Here is a 22,091-nt window from a genome sequence, read left to right as displayed (position 1 = left end):
AGCACAACCTGCTTCTCCAGACTTAAATAAACGATTTAATTTACGGGCGTCAACACGATTTTCTTAAGGGAACTTTATTATTTCACCTAGGCACATCACATGCATGTTTCAGGGTAAGCTATAAGTTAGTTTGGAAACATTTATCTGACGTCTGTAGCGTGCATTTTATTATATTCTACCATTGTCTAAATTTTTTGTTTTTTACCTCAGAAGATTATTAGTCCACATGTGTATTACCTCAAACATTGCCATTCATCTCAAGGAATATTTTTTAAGAAAAAATCTTTTTATATCTTTGAGACATAGTTGTTTTAAGGAAACATTATTTTGAAGCAAACAAAACTTTATCTCTTAAGCATGCAGTGTTTTATTTACCAATATTACATTCCTACACCAGCAGCCGTTTTCTATATAGATTTTTTTTTTTGCACACGCACCTGCTAATATTTGATGAATAACATAATTCCTATCTTAGGTTTGCGTGCGGCGATAACAAGCAGGTGCTCCAGGGTGAACGCCTCCAGAGGTTAAACACCCTGAAAAAAGAGCACGAAGAGTACGAGAAAAAGAAACGAGAGAGAGAGAGAGAAGCCCACAACCCACGCCCCCAAGCAAAGAGGTTCACAGGGACTTGCCACAACTGTGGCAAGTCCGGCCACAGGCAGTCCGCCTGCAAAGAAAAGAAGAAAGAATAGGATTCTGCGGCAACTTCTGTTCCTACAGCTCCCATTCCATCTCCTCCGAGCTCAGCTAGTTTACAGAGTTGCCATACTGTTCCAGATCTAATTCTGGAAGACGTCCCAGCACCAACAATTCTTTTTTCTGCCAGCAACGAACACGACAACAGTCTACATCTCAAACCTGACGGCACAACTCCGGACGCTCATCAATTGCACGACCAAATAAGGCCAGGAGCACACGCCAAACCCATTGTCACAACTTCCCAGCAATATGTCAACACTCTGAACTCATCCAGCGACACAGACTTCTGCCAATACATCGATTCTGTTATCGACGACTTGCGCACCAGGGGCTTCCACCCGTTGAGCAGAGGGATCCACAACCCCAAGGCTATTCTCTTCTATCAACAGGTCCTGAGCGCAAACGAATATGTGACAAATCTCCTAGAGTGGGGCTATTTTCCACGATTAATTTCTCGCCCACCAGACACTATCGACCTAAAGAACAATCGTAGCGCACGCAACCACATTACTTTTGTGAGAAATAAAACCCTAGAATGGTGTGAAAAGGGCTACGTCCAAAAAGTGGTTGACAAACCTAGGTTTGTCAATCCTTTGACAGTGGCTCAGAAGGTCGACACAGAGTCTGGAGATCTCAAGCTGCGGCAGTGTGTCGACCTCTGCCGCAGCCTCAACGACCACATCGCCAAGGAGTCTATGTCCATGGAGGACGTCAGCACAGTTCTTCCTAGAGTCACACCAGGGGCCTGGATGTCGGTCCTTGATGTGGCTAGTATGTACTGCCACCTCCACCTGGCCAAGGAGGCGAGGACCCTGTTTGGATTTGCAGTGGAGACACAAGCTGGGTTAAGAGAATTTTATGTTTGCCTCACCATGCCTTTTGGCACAGGTAATTTTTGATTACAGTCACAATTCAAAAATTTTTTCTTGTCAATACAAGGAATATTCTATTTCTTTCGGCTGACGCGAGTCCACCCTGTGCAAATGACAAAATCTTCTTAATATGAATTCTTAGGCCGTTTTTTATCTTTCACATTCCGTCTTTTTACAACTTCACACAGATATTTCTTATAGGCCCTGCCACTTTTGTGATGGATAAGTTAATCCAGCCGATAAGAAGATTTTGTCATCTGCACGGGGTGGACTTCTCCTGTTTCGTCGACGACTCAATAAATCTCAGCCTAACCAGACTCAAAGCTCTAGCCTGTCTCAAGTTTATCAAGTTTGTTTTCAATTGTGCAGGCTGGGAACTCTCCATAGCCAAAACTAAAGGCCCAGCAACCATGATTCTTTACCTCGGTTTTCACATAAATAGCATTGACATGAAGATAGCTGCGCCGCAGCTCAAAGTGATCATCCTTATCAATGATATATCAAAGCTGGTTGAAAAGTTTAAGGCGGAAGGTCAGGTTCATTCCAAAGAATTGGCGCACATTTTGGGGGTAGCCTGCCACTTTTTAACCAGCCACGGTGATATATTGCGCATTTGTACGAGATCGTGTCAACAACAACTAGGCCTAACTGTACAAGAGCATGACTGGAATAGCTTTCTTAAGTTGTCAGACAAAATGATTTGGGAGCTCACGCATCTGAAAGATTTCGTATTAAGGTATTTCTCTCTTATCAATTAGAAAAAAGGACTCAATTTTTCTCTATAATTTTTCACGCCTCACTTTAGTCAGAATACATTAATTCTAGTTTCATTTGTAGAATTAATAAAATAATGTTTTTCAGGTTCAACGGTCAGCCTATTCGCAAACTGCACACAACTGTTCGTGTTCTCTTGCCCGCGGAGCAGGAGGTCTATCTCGGCCTGGTCGACCCTGCTGACGTTGACAAGTTGGCATCCATCATGGTTAGTGATTCCTCTGAAACCAAGGCCTACATATATGAGGCGGACCAACTAAGAGTGATAGAGGACTATCCCTTCGCATTAAATGAGCAACAACAGAGCAGCACTTATCGAGAGCTGCTCGCAGTGTATCGTATTTTTCTTCACAATGAAAAATTCTTGCAGCTCAATAAAGGACATTCCGTGGCTTGGCTAACGGACAATAGGGCTCTAGTCAGTATTTTGCAAAGGGGTTCTCGCGTCGACCAAATACAGCAGCTAGCCATGGACATTACTGTCACTCAAGTCCGTTATGACATAAGAATTATACCCGTATGGCAACGCCGTAGTACGTTGCTGCTCCGGATAGCCGACGACGGCAGTAAGTCGGACAATACAGATGAGTGGGGGTTGTCGGACACACATTATAAGTTCATTTGTGACAAATTTGACATTCACCCTTCTTTCGACTTAATGGCTACATCTAGCAATACTAAATGCGAATACTTTTATTCAAAATTACCCGACGCAGCAGCATCGGGAGTCAATGTTTTTCTGCAAAATCTAAGCCCGGCCGTCACTTATTTTGCATGCCCGCCAGTTAAGAGTATTATCCCTTTAATGCATAAATTGTTAGATCAGCCAGGTTTGACATGTCTCCTAGTAGTTCCGTTCTGGCCTTCTGCTAGTTTTTGGGCATTATTTGTAGACTTAGGTCGTTTCAGGCCATTTATTAAAAAGATGTTTGTGTTCCAGGCCACTTTTATTGCGGCTCCTGACAAGTGTATTTTTAAAAACGAAGCAAATTTTTCCATGGCTGCTTTCTTGATAAATTCCTAGGGGTTTCATTCTAATCTATAGGCACACTATTGCCCAGAGATCTTTCATTATGTTGTTCTTGTCATTAGGATATATAAACTCATAATTTCAGTTAATACACCCCAGAAATTTATCTTAGAAATAGTCAGAGTAAAAATATGCATTTTTATCGTTAAAACTCACTTTTATTTATCATGTTCAGTATTCAAAGTGTTGATTTTTAGTTACAGGCTATTTAGCTCGGCCACGGATTAATAAAATACATTTAATACGTTAATTGTTTATTTCTATAAGCTGGCTTTTTTACACAATACCTTAAATCCAGATTCGAGTTTTCTGGCCTGTAACATGAATCATCACACATTGTTTGTTTTATTTTACAGCAAGGAGAAAATCTTTTAGATATTATTAGGCCCATCCGTCAAAATTTTATAAAGAAAATCCTAAATCCTGTGATAATTTTGTACAAAGATCATTTTGACCAAATCTTTGCATCTCAGCAATATATCAGTATTCTTGTTACCAAATATTTTAGACACGAGCTTACCTTTAGATCTATTTTTCTAAATTTTATGAAAATTCATACCTGTGATACCACCAAAGTATTTAATGTTGTTTATCAACACCAGTGCTACTAGTAAAACTTTATTCAATAAAAAGGCACTATGGACATTCTGTAAAGAAGTTTTTTACCATTTATTTTCATCGCAATATCTGTCAGTCAATATACCAGTCTTGACTACAGACATCACATACAAAATAATAGTCATTGATATTAGGAAAATCTTTCTTTATTAGAATGTCTTTAGATCCATGTGTATATTCTATGTTCTCATGGCATATATCCATTTCAGACGTTTTCTAGAGGCCCCAGTATATCTTGAACCGATTGTTTTTTATAAAAATGCCTAGACCTGGATATGATCCCGCGGCCAGAGCCAGACTACTTCAGCGCAAAGTCAAAGGTGAGCACATATCCTAAAAAATGTTTGTACTCTCGGACCCAGGTCTTTTCACCATCAATTTTGCGTTCTTTCCACGATACTTTCTTACTATTATTTCCGTCAAAATGACATGTGTACAATGAAGAAGTATAAAAAACATAGAATTGATTTCTCAAGACAACTATTTCTAAGAACGAAATTGGACCGTACAAATCGTCGAATTGCGTAGATTCGCCACGAATACAGGTTTATGTTCTTTAATTCTGTGTCCATTTTTCAGCGGGCGCAGCCCTTCCAACGGGCATGACTCGAAGAGGAGCCCTGAGTGCAATCAAGGCAGTGGCACTGTTAAATCTATCACCTTCCCGGATGAGAGACGCGCAATTATTGTGCGCCGCACGTTCCAAGTCCACCTCTGCTATACATAATCACGTCATCAATTACTACATTGGATTCTTAAGAAAGCGTGGTTTACCAGTCTACACTTTTGATGAGAGGACTCTCATCTCCTTTTTGCACTATTGCGAGGACACAAAGAAGACCTACTCGTTCATGAAGCAAGTAAGCAATTCAGTTTTATTTATTTTGCACATAGTTATGGCGATTTCAAGGCATCATGTGTCTCTAATGCTTTTTTACCTAATTTTTTGACAACATTTTCTCTAAAAAATACCCACGTTTTTTGGAATTTTTTGAAATTCACTTAACCGTTTCGAGGACCCAGATTTATCGGGAAAAATTGGATCATATATTATTTATTTAATTATATTTTTTGACAAAAAGTCTCATCCAATTCATGTTAGCATAGATTTTCGTTTATAATCTATTGTTCCAATGCAGTTTGATTCAAATACCACGCTTTTCACCAGATAAACAATTGATAAAGAATTTTTCGCCACTGACTTGACAAAATTGAAATGGTTTAATTTTTTCAGGTCGCTGGATCAATGCGGAGCTGGCTGTACATACTCGAAAAGCCTATGACGGAGTTTTCCAACCGCGCACAGAGGATCCTCGAGGGCGTTATCCGCAGAGCCTCAGTCGAACGAAGGCCGGTGAAGAAGGCAACGCCCATCCCACAGGACGTCATGAGGAGAGCCCTGCTCAGGTTAGTAAGGGGATATCAAAGCGTTTGGGACATACCCCTTCCAGAATTTCGCGCCTGCGTCGCCCTGATCCTTCAGTTCCATCACTTCGTGAGGCTGGGGGATCTGGACGAGCTGCGGGCCTGCCACATCAGCAAAGATGTGGTAGGTGGGACAGAATTTTTAAAGGTCACTTATCCCAAGAGAAAGAATGATCAAGAGCGATCCGGAGCCGAATCGCTCTTGTTTGCAGAGGAAGGGGAGCTTTGTCCAGTGAAATTGATATCCCTTTACTACCAAAGGTGCGGGTTTCACTTCTTTGATGGGCGTTGCCTGGACACCAACTTTGTCTTCTGCAGGACAAACTGCGTATACACGCCCGAGGGGAAACAAACTGTGTCCGACGGACGGTTTACAATATCCGTGGGGACAATGCTTAGGGACATTCAGAGGATTTGCGCCGGCGCTGGTTACGGAGGGAAAATCGGAAGAAAGAGCGGCAAGATGGCAGGGGTTTCCGCTGCCTGCAATGCCGGTCTTTCTGATGAAGCCCTCCGTGATAAGGGCCGTTGGAAGTCCACTGAAATGTCCAAGCATTATCGCCAACATACGCTCGCATATTTACAAGCCTTAAGCTCTTGCATTTCCATGGACGACAACAGCAACGGCCTGCAGGCAGCTCGGAGGGGTAATCAACCCATTTTTAGAAATTGCGCCATAAAGAGAGGCTTATCTTCCCCACCACCTCATTTGTCAGCACGGGAAACATCCCCCAGGACTTCTCCACCTCGAAATCTGCCAAAGCCGGTTTTCGCCCAACCGCCGCCAAGAGCGTCACCAGATTTCACTCAGCCGCCACCTACACCTCTCAGCAGGCGTTTTAGACAGCCACCGCCCCCAGTGCCGCAGTCAACTAAAGTCACGGCTTCAGCCAGATTATTTCGCACGCCTAAACATTACGGCATGCGGACTGCGACAGGAACAGTGCAGGGGATCCAGCTGATTTCGCCTTTCAGCCAACCAGCCCACTACGTCGACGACACGGTCTACCACCAGAGGGGCTTTAACCGCGACGGCGCAGCTATCCGCACCTGGCTTCCCAACCAATACTAGTGCCATTTGTTCCATCTTAACTCATGCAATTTCGCAGCACAAAACGTTTCCATCCGGGATATTTTTCGCCACGAATGGCGGTCCTTTAATTCCATTCTAAAAAAACCTTTTTAGGCCCATTTTTTCCAAAATTTTATGTTGCTTTTTTATATGAAAATTCTCACTTAGTCAGATATCATAACCGTTTCTTCGACAGTTTAGTTAAAATACGAATTTTTATCTTAAACGGAAAAAAATACGGTTTTATCGAATATTTTAGTACAATTTAGACCCATTTATTTCGAAATTTATTAAATGAAAATTCATCTTGACAATCGTAGGAGCTATCAAGAATTATTTATCGAAAATTCATATGTGTCAGATCTCTAAACCAGTGCAAAAACTACTCTAATCATATCATGTACAAATGTATCAAGAAAATTATAATAAATTATGAAAAATATATTTTGAATTTTGTCAATTTTTTACAGAATTTCTTAATTAAATTCGTGTATGAGTTTCGAAGCTCTATTCTCAGCAATTTTGGTCTGAATACATAGCGCTCGTCGAATTTAAGTCAACTCTGAATCGAACGCACGATCCAAGTCAACCAGTTCACCACTTACTTACATTATAATGTCGAATTTTCTTCGCAGAATCTTATTTTGCCGCACTTGATAGCATTCGAACAGAATTTTTTCGAGCCCTGAGTATGTTTTTTCGATTTTCCATCGCATAATAGTTTTCGAACACTTCGAATAGAATATCTCGCGTAGTTATTCCAAATACTTAAACAAAAAAGACAAGGACATATACTTTGAACGTCAACACACATTCTCGCTTTTCAAGGAAGCAAACATTTCTTTTAAACTTTTGATAAAAGTCTATTTTCGAAATCTTTGACAAACACGAATTTTAACACCAAAGCTCGATAAAATGGATAAGAAAATTTGCCATTTTCGAAGGACAGAAGTTAAGATATTCGACCCTTCAGGTTTTCTAAAATATTATGCCATACCCAAAACTTCATTTTTTATTGAGGGACGAATGTTTTATCCGAATTCTTTCGATTGTGGCGAGAACTTACTGTCGAAATTACGAATCGGTGACAAAGGGACTCGATCCAAGGTTCTCAACATCTTCGAATTATAGGGAGACTTGATGTTAAGTTTATGACATAACATTTATGTGGAGTCATAAACAGCTTTTAATAAGTTTTTTTTATGTACGACGACCTTTTAATGAATTATTTTTACTCGGCATTTTGCAAATTTGCATTAGTAGAAATATTGCGAGTATCAGTGACAAGTGTCAATAAAATATGACATCGCTATAGTTTTTTATTTTATTATGCTTTATTAAATATCTTTTTTTTTGCATTATAATTCAGGTTCTTAGTTGTTATAGTTCTATTAGGATTGATATGCCGCTCAATGCACAGTTATTGTGGATAGGATCATAACATCATTTTATTTTATGAGACAGATGTTCCTTTGGAATTATAAAGACTACTCGACTGCGCGCTTTTCTTTCCAGAAAGAATTTTTGCGAACAATTTATGATGTTCTCAGATTCGAAGCCTCTTGAATGATAGCCATAGCTATTTGCATCTTTTGCTATACGTTAATTATTTAGGCATAAATTAAAAGTTGCACTATCTCAATCAAAAAGAGGCAAAATCTGTGGGGGTTTTTTTCTATCCCTTATCCCTGCTTTATTAAACCTGTTTTTAGCCGACCAATTTGTTTAAACTCTCTCGATTAATAATACAATACAATTTGGTAAATTTTAAATGACAACAGTATCAATATTGTGTATGGCTTCATTGATAAATGCAAGGTTTTGCTTGTTTTTGCATCAAACATATTGTAGATCGACTATTATCATCATATAAAATTAACAGATCAATAAACTACACTACAAAGAAGAGCCATATCGGTTCGATCAGGCATTTGCGAGGTCTTTTGATACAGACACACAAAACACAGAACCTGTTACTTTTATACTAGCGGGGGGAGGGGGGTGTGAATGGATAACCAAAAAATTTTAAGAATATGTGGGGTCTTTTTTTAAGGAGGGTGGAGTTAACCCTGCTATAAAATAGTTAAAAAACACTGTACCTAAAGGAGAACCATATCAGTTCAGCGGTTAGCGAGATCCTTTGTTTCAGACCAATAAAAAGATTACTACTTTATATATAAGAAGATAAATATATTATTATTGAATCATATATGATAATTTTCAGAAATTCAACGAACAAACAACAATGATCTAGTTCTCATTATTGTAGTTATAAAAATATTAAAATGTTTCGAAATTTGAAAGATAAGATAGCAAAGGAGGTTTCTCAGAACCCCCGGCTTCAGGTACGTCAAAGAAATATAACAATCAAAGCTCGAATTTTTGCATTAACTTTAATGTGTCATCATATGTTTGCTTTAACTACTGCTGCGTCCCTAGCATCTTATGGCTCAATATTTAAAAGGATAAGAAGGGAGAAGAAAAACAGCCCAATACCATATCTTCCCTAAAAAGATAACTCAATCAGTTCAGCAGTTATTGAAATCTTGAGCTTCAGCTGAATTCAAGTATTTTCTTGAATGTAGATTAAGTCAGATAAAGTGTGTTTGTTTTCGTTAAACCTTACCTATACCTAGTGTTTTCGAATGATTTATTAACAATATATCATATTGAATACTACTTACAAAGTGCTTCTTGATTATTGTTTTAATGTCCAACTTCTTATATTTTCTTTTTTTGTAAAGCACATTCTTCAAAATATCAAAATAAGGCATTTTTATTAGTTTTTGTGTTATTCGAATTCTTCATTTATTAGATATCTTATTGATTAATCTAGACCTAATTTACTAATTCATTTAGGCCAGTTTGGAGTCTGTAAACCAGATAGCCTCACAAACTTATTCTGCTTTCAATAAGGTAAAAATTGGCAATATCAATGCAATTATCTAATATGTAGGCTATTTTTTTCCCCAAACATAGGTATGCATTATAAATTATAATTTATTTATTCACCTACCTACCCAAGTATCTTATAGCTAATGAGATTCAACCCAATAGATTTTTAATTTATTTATTCATGATTTCCCTAAAATGTAGGACTTTGATCATTGGTCAGCGAGTTCTAACGAACAAACAATAAAAAAAGTCCTACTACTATTTTACATTATATGATTTTGGAAACGTGGTAGGCATACAAATCTTGAATAAAATATTTTAGAATAAATAGGTAGGTACTAAACTAGAAAATGTATTTTTCATAAATATTGTAGGAGGGATCTGGTTCCAGAGAATCCTTGACTTCGATGAATTCAACTGTAAGCCTCTCTGAACTGCAACAGAAAAATAATCAGGTAGGTACATATTCAGCTTGATTACGACTTAGCCATGTGTCAAATTAAGTCTTTTTTACACCGCGGATTTCTAGACTTTTGTTAGATTATTCGTTGCTTAACGGTAATTTTGGGAAAATAGGCATTTCTTTAATTTTATAACAGCTATTTAATTATGAAGTATCATGCAGTAAAAGAGCCTGTTGTCTTAGCAGGGGTGTATATTCTGCATAAGATTTTTTTTTTCCCTTGCTGCAAAATTTTTTATTTTTTTCCCCTCCTAGTTTTCTCCAGCAAGGAAGGAAATAAAATGGAAAAATATTTTCAAAACTCTTTATTTTATTCATAGTATCCCCTCTCCCACATATTCTTTTATTTTTTTCACCAAAAAGGTGAGAAAAATTCTCTTAATTTTTACATTTTTTCCCCCAACCACATATTTTTTATTCCCCCCCCCCCCCCCCCTCAGCAGGGTCAAATTTGTAAATATATACCCCTGTGTCCCAAACAGACAAGGTAATTTCCTTAAAGTTATTCAATAAAACCTACCTTTTCTTTTATAATTTATTTGCTAGCTTACGTCAAATACTTCTTCCTCCTTAAGGCAAATTTTTTTCATTTATCCCAGGGATCTCAAGGGATAAGACATTAGACAGTTTGATACACATCTTAATTATTGATTAACAAAATTAGACACTACGATTTCGGAACCAACCTATCAAAATTAAATAAAAGTATCCAAAGTTTTTAAAGTGATAAATGAGAAAATTTGCTTATGAGATCCACGGTTTCTCCCTTACTAGGTACATTTTACGTATTTGATCCTTAAATTATCAGGGGTCTCTATCTGCCTCTTCCTCGACTGGTCAATTTTTCTCGCTGGGAGAGGATGATGACCCAGTGAGTTTGTCAGCTGCAAACAGCCCAACCAAAACTCCAACCAACCAGCCTGAAAACTCAGGTATCTATACATAATATTTCTTTTTAGGATTTGATGTAGTTTACGGTAAATATTCCTGGGAATGATTATCTCCAAAAATCTATTATCTTTAAAGACTACGCTAGCGGTCAAACGGCTAAACGTACATGTTTTACCTGAACATAGTTATAAGAAGGATTATAAATAATAAGGAATAGCCAAAATACAATGTAGCACCGGGAAAGCTTTGCTGAAAGAAACTCGCGAGTTTTATCTTTTTCACGCATTTATGCGCGCTGCGAGATAACTGCATTTATGAGTAATAGCTACTCAAGATTGTTTGAAGGCCTTCTGCCGTTTTACCAAAGCACCAAAGCAACTTCAATTGACAAATCTTCATAAGCCTTTAAATACCTATTGAAAATTATAAATTATCCAAAAATGACTATTTATCTTGCCCAATAGGTTTATTGTTATATTAAGTACACAGATTCTTTAGAGTTTATTTGGACAAATGTTTTTATTTTCAGTAACGTAATCTTTGCTTACACATAGTTGCTTTTATCGATTTTTATACATGATTCATAAGGTAAATAAAGAGTATCTATTTGTAACAATTTGTTGAAATACTTTTACTTTCTAAATGAGTTATTTAAGCAAACAAAATTTAGCATAAATGGATATTTAAATCCCAAGGTATTAAATGATCGAGCGTTAGCTCATCATTTAATACCGAGGGATTTAAATATCCATTTATGCTAAATTTTGTTTGCTTAAATAACATTCTATTGCAACAAAAAGGTGATGTTAGCGAATAATTTTTTGAATAAAATGACTAAACGTTTTTTCATTTAATTTTCATTTTTTTCACTGTTGTGTTTTTATTTGACATTAAAAATAAAAATCATAAAAAATCTTCCAAATCAAAGAGAAAAAATCTTTGAATTATTGGTCAATTTAAGTTCAAAGATTTTTTTATTGTAAAAAGTTAATTTTTAAAAAATATTTTAGAAAAAAAATCTTCTAACAAAAAAAAATTATCATAATCCAAGATGGCGTCTATACATGTAAAATAATATTTTTAAAACAAAAAATTAAAACTTGAATATCTTTTTTCACAGATTGAATTTTAAAAATCGGTCTGACAGTTTTTCCAAAGTCAGTATGATCTATCGAATGGAAAAGGTTTGAAACTGATAGAACATTTCTTTATACTAAAACATATTCTTTCTCCCGTTTTTTCCCACACTTCCAAAAAATGAAATTCAATGAAAATTAAATGGTTCTCACGTTAAAAAAATTTTCTCACGGGTCCTAAAAATGAATTTAAATGAAAATCATATGTACCATTTAAATGAAAATTAAATGGTTCCCACATTCGAAAAATTTTCCCACGCTTGACATTATTGAAAAAACCTAATTAATTGAATATTTAAACAAACCCAATATCGCGTTTTTTGCAATGGAATGGGTATTTAAATTAAACTTATTCTTTTATATTTTTTCTTTTCTCTTCATCAGAAGACCTACTACTTAATGGATATATTAATACTTGGATCTTACACTAGATTTTTAAGTTTACCAATAAAGTGAAACTTGCAGCGGGCTTAAACAACGATAGTCTCCTTTCACCCCCTTTACTCCATTCCCTCCTCTTCTACTGGATGAACGAACTGACTGATAAACGAGTTTCATGTCAGCAAGCTTAATTGACGACATTTTTTCCCCTGTTATAATATACATTTATATTCTACATACATTGAACTACTAGGTATTTAACTAGGCTTTGAATCACCCCCAGTCAACATTTTTAAATAGTAAGAGGGGAGAATACTCTTTAGGGAGGGTTTGTCACATCCCCATTGCATATAGAAATAGCTTTACGTTGTAGCTTTGCCTATTCTTTAAATTTTACATGAAAGTAACAAGATGTCTATCTGTGTGTCTGCCGTCTGTAACAAATGATCTGGCTTTTCCGTTGGACGGTTCTTCTTTACGGTGAAGCGATTCATAATTCTTGGGATGGTTTTAAGATTATTTGGGGGAAGGGGGGTACCCTATCCGTCCAAGGAGAAATCGCCAAAAAAATACTTCTTATTGAAACCAAATTGAAAGTGAGGTTCGGTTGACTTCACCCATCCCCCCTTAAGTGCCTCTAGTAGCCTCTAGCGGCAAAGGCTCTAGTCCTTCAATGTAATGTAGTAAGTTTTTTTTTGCCCAAAGCTTAATGTCAAAAAGAATTCTGATCGGAATTGGTTGTACTTTTATGGAAAAATAATATACCTATTCATTGGGGGTGATTTTAGCCTATTTTCTTCGATATTCCCTCGAAGCTAAACAACTATTTAATTTATATCTCCAAACTTGAAAATTAGTATGATAGACGACGACGGGCAGACATAGTGAGTTGCAGAGTGGCTTTATACTAAAAATAATGTTACTCCTTTGTTTTATTTGAGAGGTCATTAACATATACCAATTAAACGGATGAATAACGAAAGAATATACTTTTAAGTATTTGTTTGTTGGTAATAAGTAGTTATTTATCGCATCGTATTATAGACAACTTTCCGTGGAAATTAAAATAAAAAATTAAAGGATAAAACCAGTTTTGTCAGTCCCGCAGACAGAAAGAATAAATCATCCCCCATTACGCACCCCTCCCCTTATTAGAAAATAAAATATGTACTATTGGAAAATATCTTATCCGCGGCTTTAGCATAAAAGGCAGTGTGTCTGCTTGTTGTCAAGTTGGTGTATAGAGTAGCTGCGCTTATAATAATGTAATCTATAATACAAAGTAGAATGATGTCTGTCCGTCCGTCCGTCCGTCCGTCCGTCCGTCCGTCCGTCCGTCTGAAGCTTAAGATCTCGGTAACCACTGAACCGATCGGATTCTACTCTTCAGGGAATATACCTACTGGTCCTGTGTAGGTTTGAGGCTATTTTTTTGGGGGGTGGGTCACCCCCAGCCCCCCCAAAAACAAAAAAAATACCCCCCCTTTTTTTTTTTTGTAGGAGATATCCTTAGTCCTTTTTTTTTTTTGGTAGGAGATATCCTTGGTTCTTTTTTTTACGAATTTCACCTTAACTTTTTTTTATCATCTCTTGGGGCAAAGCCCCTAGAGGGTAGGGGCGAAGCCGCTAGTATGTTAAATAATACTAATAGAAAAAATGCATAGTGAACCTTTATTATTAAAAATATCAGATAAGCCGGTAAAACAAAATCACCTGTTACATATTTTAGTGTATTTAGTTATATAATAAATATATTAAAGTGTTCACAGCAGTGTAGGAGGTTGGTAGAGATTAGGATTTTATGTTCTATTACTGTTTCTAACAATTTTAGGAATCATTTTAGCATATGTAATAATGTGGGTTAACATACAAAGTAACGTAAATAATGTATTGGCATTTTTTATATCATGTTAAATATTTAATATTTAATAATTTATGGTTAAGTTTATATCGTTGCTACTCTTTCCCGATTTTACCTAACTGTTACAGGAATCCTCGTAAAATGTTTACAATCTATAGAACGGTTCAAACATGATTCACTTTATAAAATTCAATTTAAAAAATCTTTGTTTCATTTAATCATCACTAGAAAATTTATGATTATATTACTTTTTATTTGCTTTCTAGTGATTACACCCTTTATTTTAGTAGAGATATGACTAAGTGTATGTTTTTTTTTATTCTTCACATTGTTTTTACTTTTATTGATTTTTTTGCCTGTACTAAGATATAATAGTTAACAAAGAGTTATTTTCTATAATAGAACAAGTATATTTTTTGTTTTAAGTGATGCTATATATATTTTTAGTGAAATAAGTCATTACTTAAATTACCTTCTCTTGATTTCTGTTAATTTACAGTGCTTCTTATTTCTATTCCGTTTTATTGCACCACTAAGCACACAAAATCAGCTGATACTTTTTTTAAAACTAAACTTTGTTGCGAATACATTATTATGTAAAAGCAACTGGTATTTGGGGGAATTTACCTCAACCTTAAATGTTTGTGTTCCTTTTTAAACTACTAGCGGCTTCGCTCCTAGCCTCTAGGGGCTTTGCCCCAAGAGCTGATAAAAAAAGTTAAGCTGAAATTCGTAAAAAAAAAAAATAAGAAGGAACAAGATCTTCTACAAAAAAAAGGACCAAGGATATCTCCTACAAAAAAAAGGACTAAGGATATCTCCTACAAAAAAAAACTAAAAAAAATGGGGGGGGATTATTTTGTTTTTGGGTTGGTTGGGGGTGTCCCACCCCCTAAGAAAATAGCCTAAAACCACCACAGAACCAGTAGGTATATTTCCCTAAAGAGTAAATCCGATCGGTTCAGTGGTTACCGAGATTTATAGTAATACATTAATAGTGTAGGGTTTGCATATTTTGGACTCAACTGTTCTTGTTTCAGCAAGACTTTTTATAGTGACATTTAGACATTTGTCCTTAACATTAATTCATTACAAGATCAAATTACAAAATTATGTTTTCATTCAAACTTAAATTAATATTTTAAATTTATTTAAAGGTAGGTATATTTTTTTAAATAATAAATCAGTTATAAGTTATTAAATAAATAAATGAATCTTCAACTTCATAAACCCCTTTTTAAATCTAAAATGACAAAAGAGCAACTTATTTTAAAAGTAAATTGCACAATTTCTAGTCCACACCGCATAAAAATTATCTACGTTTGATCAGTTTTCCATGTTCATTCAGACAGAAAATATTTACAAAATCATAGTGAATTAATAGTGTAACACTAACTTGACATTTTTTAAAACTTTAAATTAATACAAATAAGATTTTTGAGTAAAGGCTTACTAAAATATTTGGATTTTAGGGGACCAATTTCATATTTTTTACTGTAGGTAGTATTTATCAGGACCTTTAGAAATATTTTAATGTACGAAATTTTGACACTTGTTTGGTTTATTATCTGTTATTACCTGTAAAATTTGTAAGTTACATAAGATTCATTATTATGCCTGGAAAATTGTTAAAATATTTTATATTTAATATTATTATTTTCTACCATAGAGAAAAAAATAAAAGAGAGGAATCGAAGCAACTAGAAGATGAAAATAGGCAGTGGGCCTAGAGGCCTACTCAGCGCTGTTGCCGCGCTAAAATTTATTGCTATTCCACTACTTTTCAAATGGGAGGATTAAAAATTATTTAAAAAAATATTTTTTTACTTTTTACTATTTCCATATTTAGGTCAAGAATATTAGATTAGATATTTTCGTTTTAATGTTTTAATTAAAAATTACATAGAATTTTATTTTTATTTTAAAAAATTTGTATATGAAAGATGAATCCTTCTATTTCTAAAAAGGGGGAAATTTTTTTCATAATGAACATTCAGCTGATTCTGACCGCCCACGGCTGTTTGCTAAATATCGCTTTTCTTTTTATTCACATTATTATTTATGATTGACTTACAAAAAGCCCTGGGCGGTTTTTGATTTTCGTCTGCTTCTAAATTTAGGGATGGGGAAGTAGTATTTTACCATGAAAAAGGGGTGAGTATTCATCCTCTTATCCTTTTTCCTTATGTTTTCTACCTAGATGATTTTAAATATATAAAAAAAAATAGGTATAAAATGTTTTGTTTCAAAAAAGTATCAAAGGGGGGGGGCGAAAGTGACACTTTTTGAAACCAAAACTAAGAGTCAACAAAGGAACTCAACTAAAAAAAGGGTTACAGGTCTGAGATTTTGCATGGCAGTTGCTTTATAGGGGTACAATATGGAACTGTGAAGAAACGGCGGCGCAACCGCCGAAAACCGCCGTTTCCCGCCGTAATTTTTGTTGCCTTTTCTCGGCGGTTTTCGGCGGTTGCGCCGCCGTTTCTTCACAGTTCCATATTGTACCCCTATAAAGCAACTGCCATGCAAAATGTCAGACCTGTAACTCTTTTTTTTAGTTGAGTTCCTTTGACTTTTAGTTTTGGTTTCAAAAAGTGTCACTTTCGCCCCCCCCCTTAGTACAGCAATAAAACAAAATGGAAAAACCAATTCAAAACTTTTATACAATATAATAAACTATGTGAAGCAAAACAAAGATGGAATGTGAAAATTGATAATCATACTTTTACTCTAAACACATAATCACAGCTGAAAAAAACGTTATGAATTCAATATTTTATATTGAAACTAAAACAGAAACACTTCAACCTGGTTGCAAAAATACAGGTTTGATGCATTTGATATTTTTTGTTAATCTACAAAAATAGTTGATAAGTTTGTTCTTTTTTGTTGACTAGTTGCTTCGCCCTATCCTCTATGATGGGTGGGGAAAGTCAGGAGAGTAGCTTAACACCACCCTAAGATATTATAAAGCTTCCTTGAACATTACAACTCTTTCGAACCAGCAATTTCCAAGAAATTAAGCTTCAGACAAAAAAATATATTATTAGATATAAAAAGTATCTTAGATTTTCTATACTCTAAAATCCTAACCGTACAAGAACAACTGCCATGCCAAGGTTACGGTGAGATGGGTAGTAATTGGAAAACTTAAGTTAGGAGTTTGGGTGGGATATGTGAAGAAAAATCTGGTAGCAGGAAATGAAGTTATCACTAAAAAACATGAATTATCTACCTGTGGTTGTATCTCAACCTTCTACATACTTATCTAATATAGCTGCTTTATAGTCATGTCAAACCAACTCCAAATAATATTAAAGAAAACATGCATTGTATCTCAACCCTCTTTATATTTATCTAATACTTCTACTTTATAGTCATGTCAATATTAATGTAATATATGTAATATTAAGCTAATATTTAAAGAAACATGTATTGTCTACCTATGGTTGTATTTAATCCCTCTTCATATTTATCTAATATATCTACTTTACAGGTATGTCAACCTCAACTCCAAGCGGTGGCAGTAGAGCCAGAAGATTATCCAACAGCAGCCTGGATGCCTCTTCGCTATTTCCTATTTATGAAGATCCTATTCAAGATAACATTCCTCTATTCTCTGATCTTGAATCTACTGCAGGTAATTATTACCCTTTTTTCCATCTAATTTTCTATAAAATCTCTATAGGTATGTCAATAGGTATGTATTATGGTATGAGGCATTCAGCTATTTCATTTATCACCTCTTTTATTTTTTCTCAGTTAAACACAGATTTTGAGTTCTATTACCAAGACCTAAATGGACCTATAAGAAGCTTCACTTAAAAGGAGAACCAAGACGGTCACGCGGTTAGCTAGATATTAAGCTACAGACAGATAAGGACTACCTACCTTCAGACAAGAAGCTTGATTTTGCTTAATACATTTTTAGAGATTAAAATTTCAATATTACCCTTCAGGTATCTACATAAAGACTAAGAGTCCACTTTTTACATATATATTTATTTACTACAGGATCAGAGGCAGGGTGGGGTGACGAGGCTGGGTCCGCCCAACTATCAGCTGTGTCAAAGGAACAACTTTATATTATGCTCAGCAAGATGAGGTCTAGATATCACAAGTACAAGGGCAGGTAAGTTAATAAGTCCAAATTTTCATTTAGAATTACATTTCCAGTATGGCTTCGAAACCGATTAATATCCGGTGGATTAGAACTGGTTCTCAGCTATAATGAAAAATGATGTCGAATTACTGTTAATTTTTCATGAATAATAAATAAAAATCATAAAATTAATACCAGTTTTGCCTTCGACCTCTCGGGTCAACAAAACTTGTTTTATCCTTATAATTTTCAATATTAATATCCGCGGAAAGCTGTCTGTTATATGCGAAAATTACTAATATGTTAAAATTACTTTAATAAACTTAATTATGATATTTAAGGGTATTTTACTGTTCCTTTAAAAAAAATATTTTAATTTTTATTGATATTTTAGGTATGCAGATCTTGCCAAGGCATACAGACAGATACAGACTGAGAATCAAAAGGTGAAAGAGGTGATGCAGCAGACACAGGACAAGGCACTCAGGTAGGTCATGGCAAATTCATTTATTCAGATTACTGCAAATTCTATGACAGCAAACTCAAAAGTAAAATAAAAATCTGTTGTTAAAAAAGGGACAGAATGGATTTAGAATATGTGGATTGTGGGTATTGTGAGATTCCCGCATACACATAAAATGTTTGTTTCAGCTGTCTAATATAACGACACCCCCTTTACTACAACCCCTTTTCATTTTGGAGGAACGAACTGACCAATAAATAAGAACCATAGTAGCAACCTAAATTGACAACAAAATTTCTCCTACGTATCTATCCAAGTATTCTATTGGTCTCTAGAAATAATTACCTATTGATCTACATTTCATGACTTAGTAGGTATTTACTTTGTTATGTAATACTTTGAATTATTTTCAGGCGTATATCAGAATTAAAAGAACAATGTAATCTGGAGAAGCAAGCTAAACAACATCTAGAGGAAGAATTAAGGTAGAAAATCTTTGTAATTAAGTTGACTAGGTATATGGTCGTCTCATGTATAGAGATGAGATACACTCTGAATATTGCAATCGATTTATGATTACTTGGATGTTGCACCAGATTTTTATGTACTCGCAGCTGGCTAAAATAACGATACGCCCTGTCAACTCCCTTTACCCCCTCCCCTCCTACAGGATGAACGAACTAACCAATAAATAAGGTCCTAGCAACCTAAATTGAAAACAAACTTCCCGTGTCAATATATCCACGTATTCTATATCCATTAGTATTTTCCTTGATAATATATAACCTAAATGAAAAACCATATTTTTGGGACCTGTGTCCTCAAATGTCAATGTTGTAGGCATACTCATTTACTCTAAAAATTTATTTTAGCACCCAAACCTCTAAGGAGAAATGGGGCAACGGATTGTAAATTTTACGGGTACCTAAAGTTTTATAAACCTGTTCTTGTATTTGTTAGCTTGGGAACATTCTATTTGGTTTTGATTGGTTGTTTCAAACCAAGATTGTTCAAACTTTTCAACTATTTATTTTATCTTACAGAAGGGGTTATTTTGTATATAATTAATAGAGAAGAACAAAAATTTATCTTCTATTACTTAATTCCTGTCAACTTAACCCCTACCTATGGATTACTTGTATTATTAATTTATTATCATTGTTTAGTATACAAAAACGATTGAAATGTTTATCAATACCCATAAAATATTTAGAGCTGAATTAGAAGAAAAACAGCATGTAATATCCACCTTGAATACTAAAATAACTCTCCTCAAAGATGGTTTAGCTGAACAAGATGTCAACAACCTTGCCAACACAAATGAGGTAATTTTAAAAAATGAATTGCTATATTGAAGCTGCATTCAAATTGGGTTTAAAATTCAATTGCAATTAAAAAAGGGTTTTAAATAATTGCATGAAACGGCAAAATAAAGTTTTTAGAGGGTCAAAAGGTTTGGATATTGTAATCCCCCTTCCCAAAATATAAACTTGCAAGAATGCCTTTGCCTATTTTTATAAGGAATGAGTATATTTAGTATAATCCTAAGTATGTTATTGTGTGTGGGGTGGGGGGGAGGAAGGAGGAGGAGGGGGATATTGGACGTCCCTGAACAGCATAAATGATAGTTTCCTTTCAATAACAATACCCATTTTGAGGTCATTTATTTCCAGGTAAAATCTGGAGAAGGTCTCCTGGTTGATTTTGGTATGGACAGTGGTGTACAGGAATGTTTTATAATATTGCCAAATAAGTATTTCATAGATTTATTTTTTATGCTGTTTTAGTTAGACCTTTGACTGAACAGTGTGGGTGTTAAGATTAGGAAAAAATAACAAGAACCTATCTAACCCTATATTGGTATTCATTGCTATGATTCCCTCGTTCTATAATATCTCATACGGACGAGTCAGGACACTAGCGTCAGGCCATGAACCCAGGATAACTAGTCAAGCCAACCTCGTATTTTCAGTCATAAAGTTCTAACTGTGCATGGTAATAAGCTGCACCAGTTTTCAGCAAAGGCATATGAATACATTGTAATGCGTCTGACCTAGCAGCAGTAGGAACCCTTAGGTACATTTTAATGGCCAACACTAATTTTTTTTATACTTTAAGCCAAAAAAAATTCTACCAAAACATTTCACAATTTGGACCTAATTGTTCTGTAGTTTTGGCAATCTATATATAACATTCCCCCCCCCCCCCCCCCCCCCCCAGGAGGACCAGGACCAAGTAAGTGATCCAGGTAGCAGCAGTCAAGGTGACAAGGGAGAGATAGTCTGTGAGGAAGGGGAGAAAAACGAGTTCCAGACAGAGAAAATCAGAAAACTAGAGAATCTGCTCACCAAATGCAAGGTAATTCTTTAGAAAATAGCTGCAATATAACTAGGAAATGATCATACTTCCTTCCCATATAACTTATGTTACACAAAGGTAGTCAAGACAAATAGCTTTGATTTTAAATAATCCCAAAATTAACCCTCTCACTTTACCACTTTCCTTCATACCAAATAATAGAATTCACATATTTACGTACTGTACATCTATTTTGTTCAGGGGTTAGGCTAATTACACTTTTAGAGGTAGCTTTGTTCAGAGAAATTGATTAAGTTAAGCTAAGATTCAAAATGAAATAAATCAGGATTTTTCTGAAGTTAATAATTTTGCAAGGCTTTGTAAATTAATAATGAGGTAAATATTTGTAGGAGAACATCAAGGCAAATAAGCAGAAGATTGGAGCACTGACAACAGTTAAAGAACAGCTTGGCACTCAACTTAGTAAAAAAGAGAAAGAGCTAGAAGAATTAGATAATAAGAACAAACAGGTATTTTTTGTGCAGTATTCCTATTTGCACGTCCGTCCGTGTGTATGTAGGACCATCTTTGTCAAAGTAAGTTAACAAAAAACTTTTATTTTGGCTAAAGAAGAGCTAGAAGAATGGTTCTTCCAGTCGCCAGAGACAGTTATAAATGTTTTTCTTATTTTGTGGTTATTCTAGAGGGCAAGATTGCTGCATATTATTAAAGTTGTTTATCAATTAAGTTTTTACACCAAAGGACATAGCTTTTTTTCATCTCAAAAGGCATCAGTTTTCATGAAAACTAGTCTTGTTACATTTTAAAAACAGATCTCAGTTTTCATGAAAACTAATCTTGTCACAATTTAAAAACAGACCTCAGTTTCATGAAAACTAATCTTGTTATAATTTTAGCTGACACTGGAACTATCCAAGGCCAAGGAGAGAGAACAAAGTGAAGAAATTCAGATAGCAGAAACTAAACTGGTTATGCACAAAGAATTGTTAGAAAAGGATGAGAAGGTGAGCTTTACTTCACGGCAATTCAGTGAAAGGACATTCACATGACCTGGCCTCTTGGGGGCTAGGTGACGCATCGGGTACAA

General features: G+C 35.2%; 3 protein-coding genes across 3 annotated transcripts in view; all 3 read left to right on the top strand.

Annotated features, from left to right (window-relative positions):
* The first annotated feature begins 99 nt into the window (after nucleotides 1–99).
* LOC145330466 (uncharacterized) lies at nucleotides 100–2,608 on the top strand. Its single transcript, XM_080175099.1, has 4 exons — nucleotides 100–113; nucleotides 476–661; nucleotides 830–1,590; nucleotides 2,436–2,608. The coding sequence occupies exons 1-4, from the start codon at nucleotides 100–102 to the stop codon at nucleotides 2,606–2,608; spliced, it is 1,134 nt and encodes a 377-aa protein (XP_080031225.1).
* A 1,595-nt stretch (nucleotides 2,609–4,203) lies between these two features.
* On the top strand, nucleotides 4,204–7,665 carry LOC145329589 (uncharacterized). Its single transcript, XM_080173878.1, has 3 exons — nucleotides 4,204–4,316; nucleotides 4,576–4,856; nucleotides 5,231–7,665. The coding sequence occupies exons 1-3, from the start codon at nucleotides 4,256–4,258 to the stop codon at nucleotides 6,491–6,493; spliced, it is 1,605 nt and encodes a 534-aa protein (XP_080030004.1). The 5' UTR covers nucleotides 4,204–4,255; the 3' UTR covers nucleotides 6,494–7,665.
* A 1,050-nt stretch (nucleotides 7,666–8,715) lies between these two features.
* Nucleotides 8,716–22,091, top strand: part of LOC145329600 (uncharacterized) — a 32,160-nt gene continuing 18,784 nt past the window's right edge. Inside the window, exons 1-13 of the mRNA XM_080173892.1 lie at nucleotides 8,716–8,838; nucleotides 9,353–9,409; nucleotides 9,763–9,843; nucleotides 10,660–10,783; nucleotides 17,617–17,760; nucleotides 18,135–18,252; nucleotides 18,617–18,709; nucleotides 19,099–19,170; nucleotides 19,899–20,010; nucleotides 20,359–20,414; nucleotides 20,908–21,043; nucleotides 21,394–21,513; nucleotides 21,901–22,008. Coding sequence (XP_080030018.1) covers nucleotides 8,779–8,838; nucleotides 9,353–9,409; nucleotides 9,763–9,843; nucleotides 10,660–10,783; nucleotides 17,617–17,760; nucleotides 18,135–18,252; nucleotides 18,617–18,709; nucleotides 19,099–19,170; nucleotides 19,899–20,010; nucleotides 20,359–20,414; nucleotides 20,908–21,043; nucleotides 21,394–21,513; nucleotides 21,901–22,008 — 1,281 coding nt within the window. The 5' untranslated portion in view covers nucleotides 8,716–8,778. The remainder of the gene's footprint in view (nucleotides 8,839–9,352; nucleotides 9,410–9,762; nucleotides 9,844–10,659; nucleotides 10,784–17,616; nucleotides 17,761–18,134; nucleotides 18,253–18,616; nucleotides 18,710–19,098; nucleotides 19,171–19,898; nucleotides 20,011–20,358; nucleotides 20,415–20,907; nucleotides 21,044–21,393; nucleotides 21,514–21,900; nucleotides 22,009–22,091) is intronic.

Source organism: Acartia tonsa, chromosome 10 (assembly GCF_053477335.1).
Source record: "Acartia tonsa isolate MP-2025a chromosome 10, ASM5347733v1, whole genome shotgun sequence".
Taxonomy (NCBI): Eukaryota; Metazoa; Arthropoda; class Copepoda; order Calanoida; family Acartiidae; genus Acartia; species Acartia tonsa.
The sequence above is the reverse complement of the archived record's forward strand: the minus strand, read 5'-3'. Positions and strand labels throughout refer to the sequence as shown.

Excerpts from the sequence above, each read along its gene's own strand:
- LOC145330466 (XM_080175099.1), top strand. Across the intron at positions 662-829 it reads TGTGGCAAGTCCGGCCACAG|CAACGAACACGACAACAGTC; the intron begins GCAGTCCGCCTG and ends TTTTTCTGCCAG. Across the intron at positions 1,591-2,435 it reads CACCATGCCTTTTGGCACAG|GTTCAACGGTCAGCCTATTC; the intron begins GTAATTTTTGAT and ends AATGTTTTTCAG.
- LOC145329589 (XM_080173878.1), top strand. The coding sequence starts at position 4,256 with ATGCCTAGACCTGGATATGATCCCGCGGCCAGAGCCAGACTACTTCAG. Across the intron at positions 4,317-4,575 it reads ACTTCAGCGCAAAGTCAAAG|CGGGCGCAGCCCTTCCAACG; the intron begins GTGAGCACATAT and ends TCCATTTTTCAG. Across the intron at positions 4,857-5,230 it reads CCTACTCGTTCATGAAGCAA|GTCGCTGGATCAATGCGGAG; the intron begins GTAAGCAATTCA and ends TAATTTTTTCAG.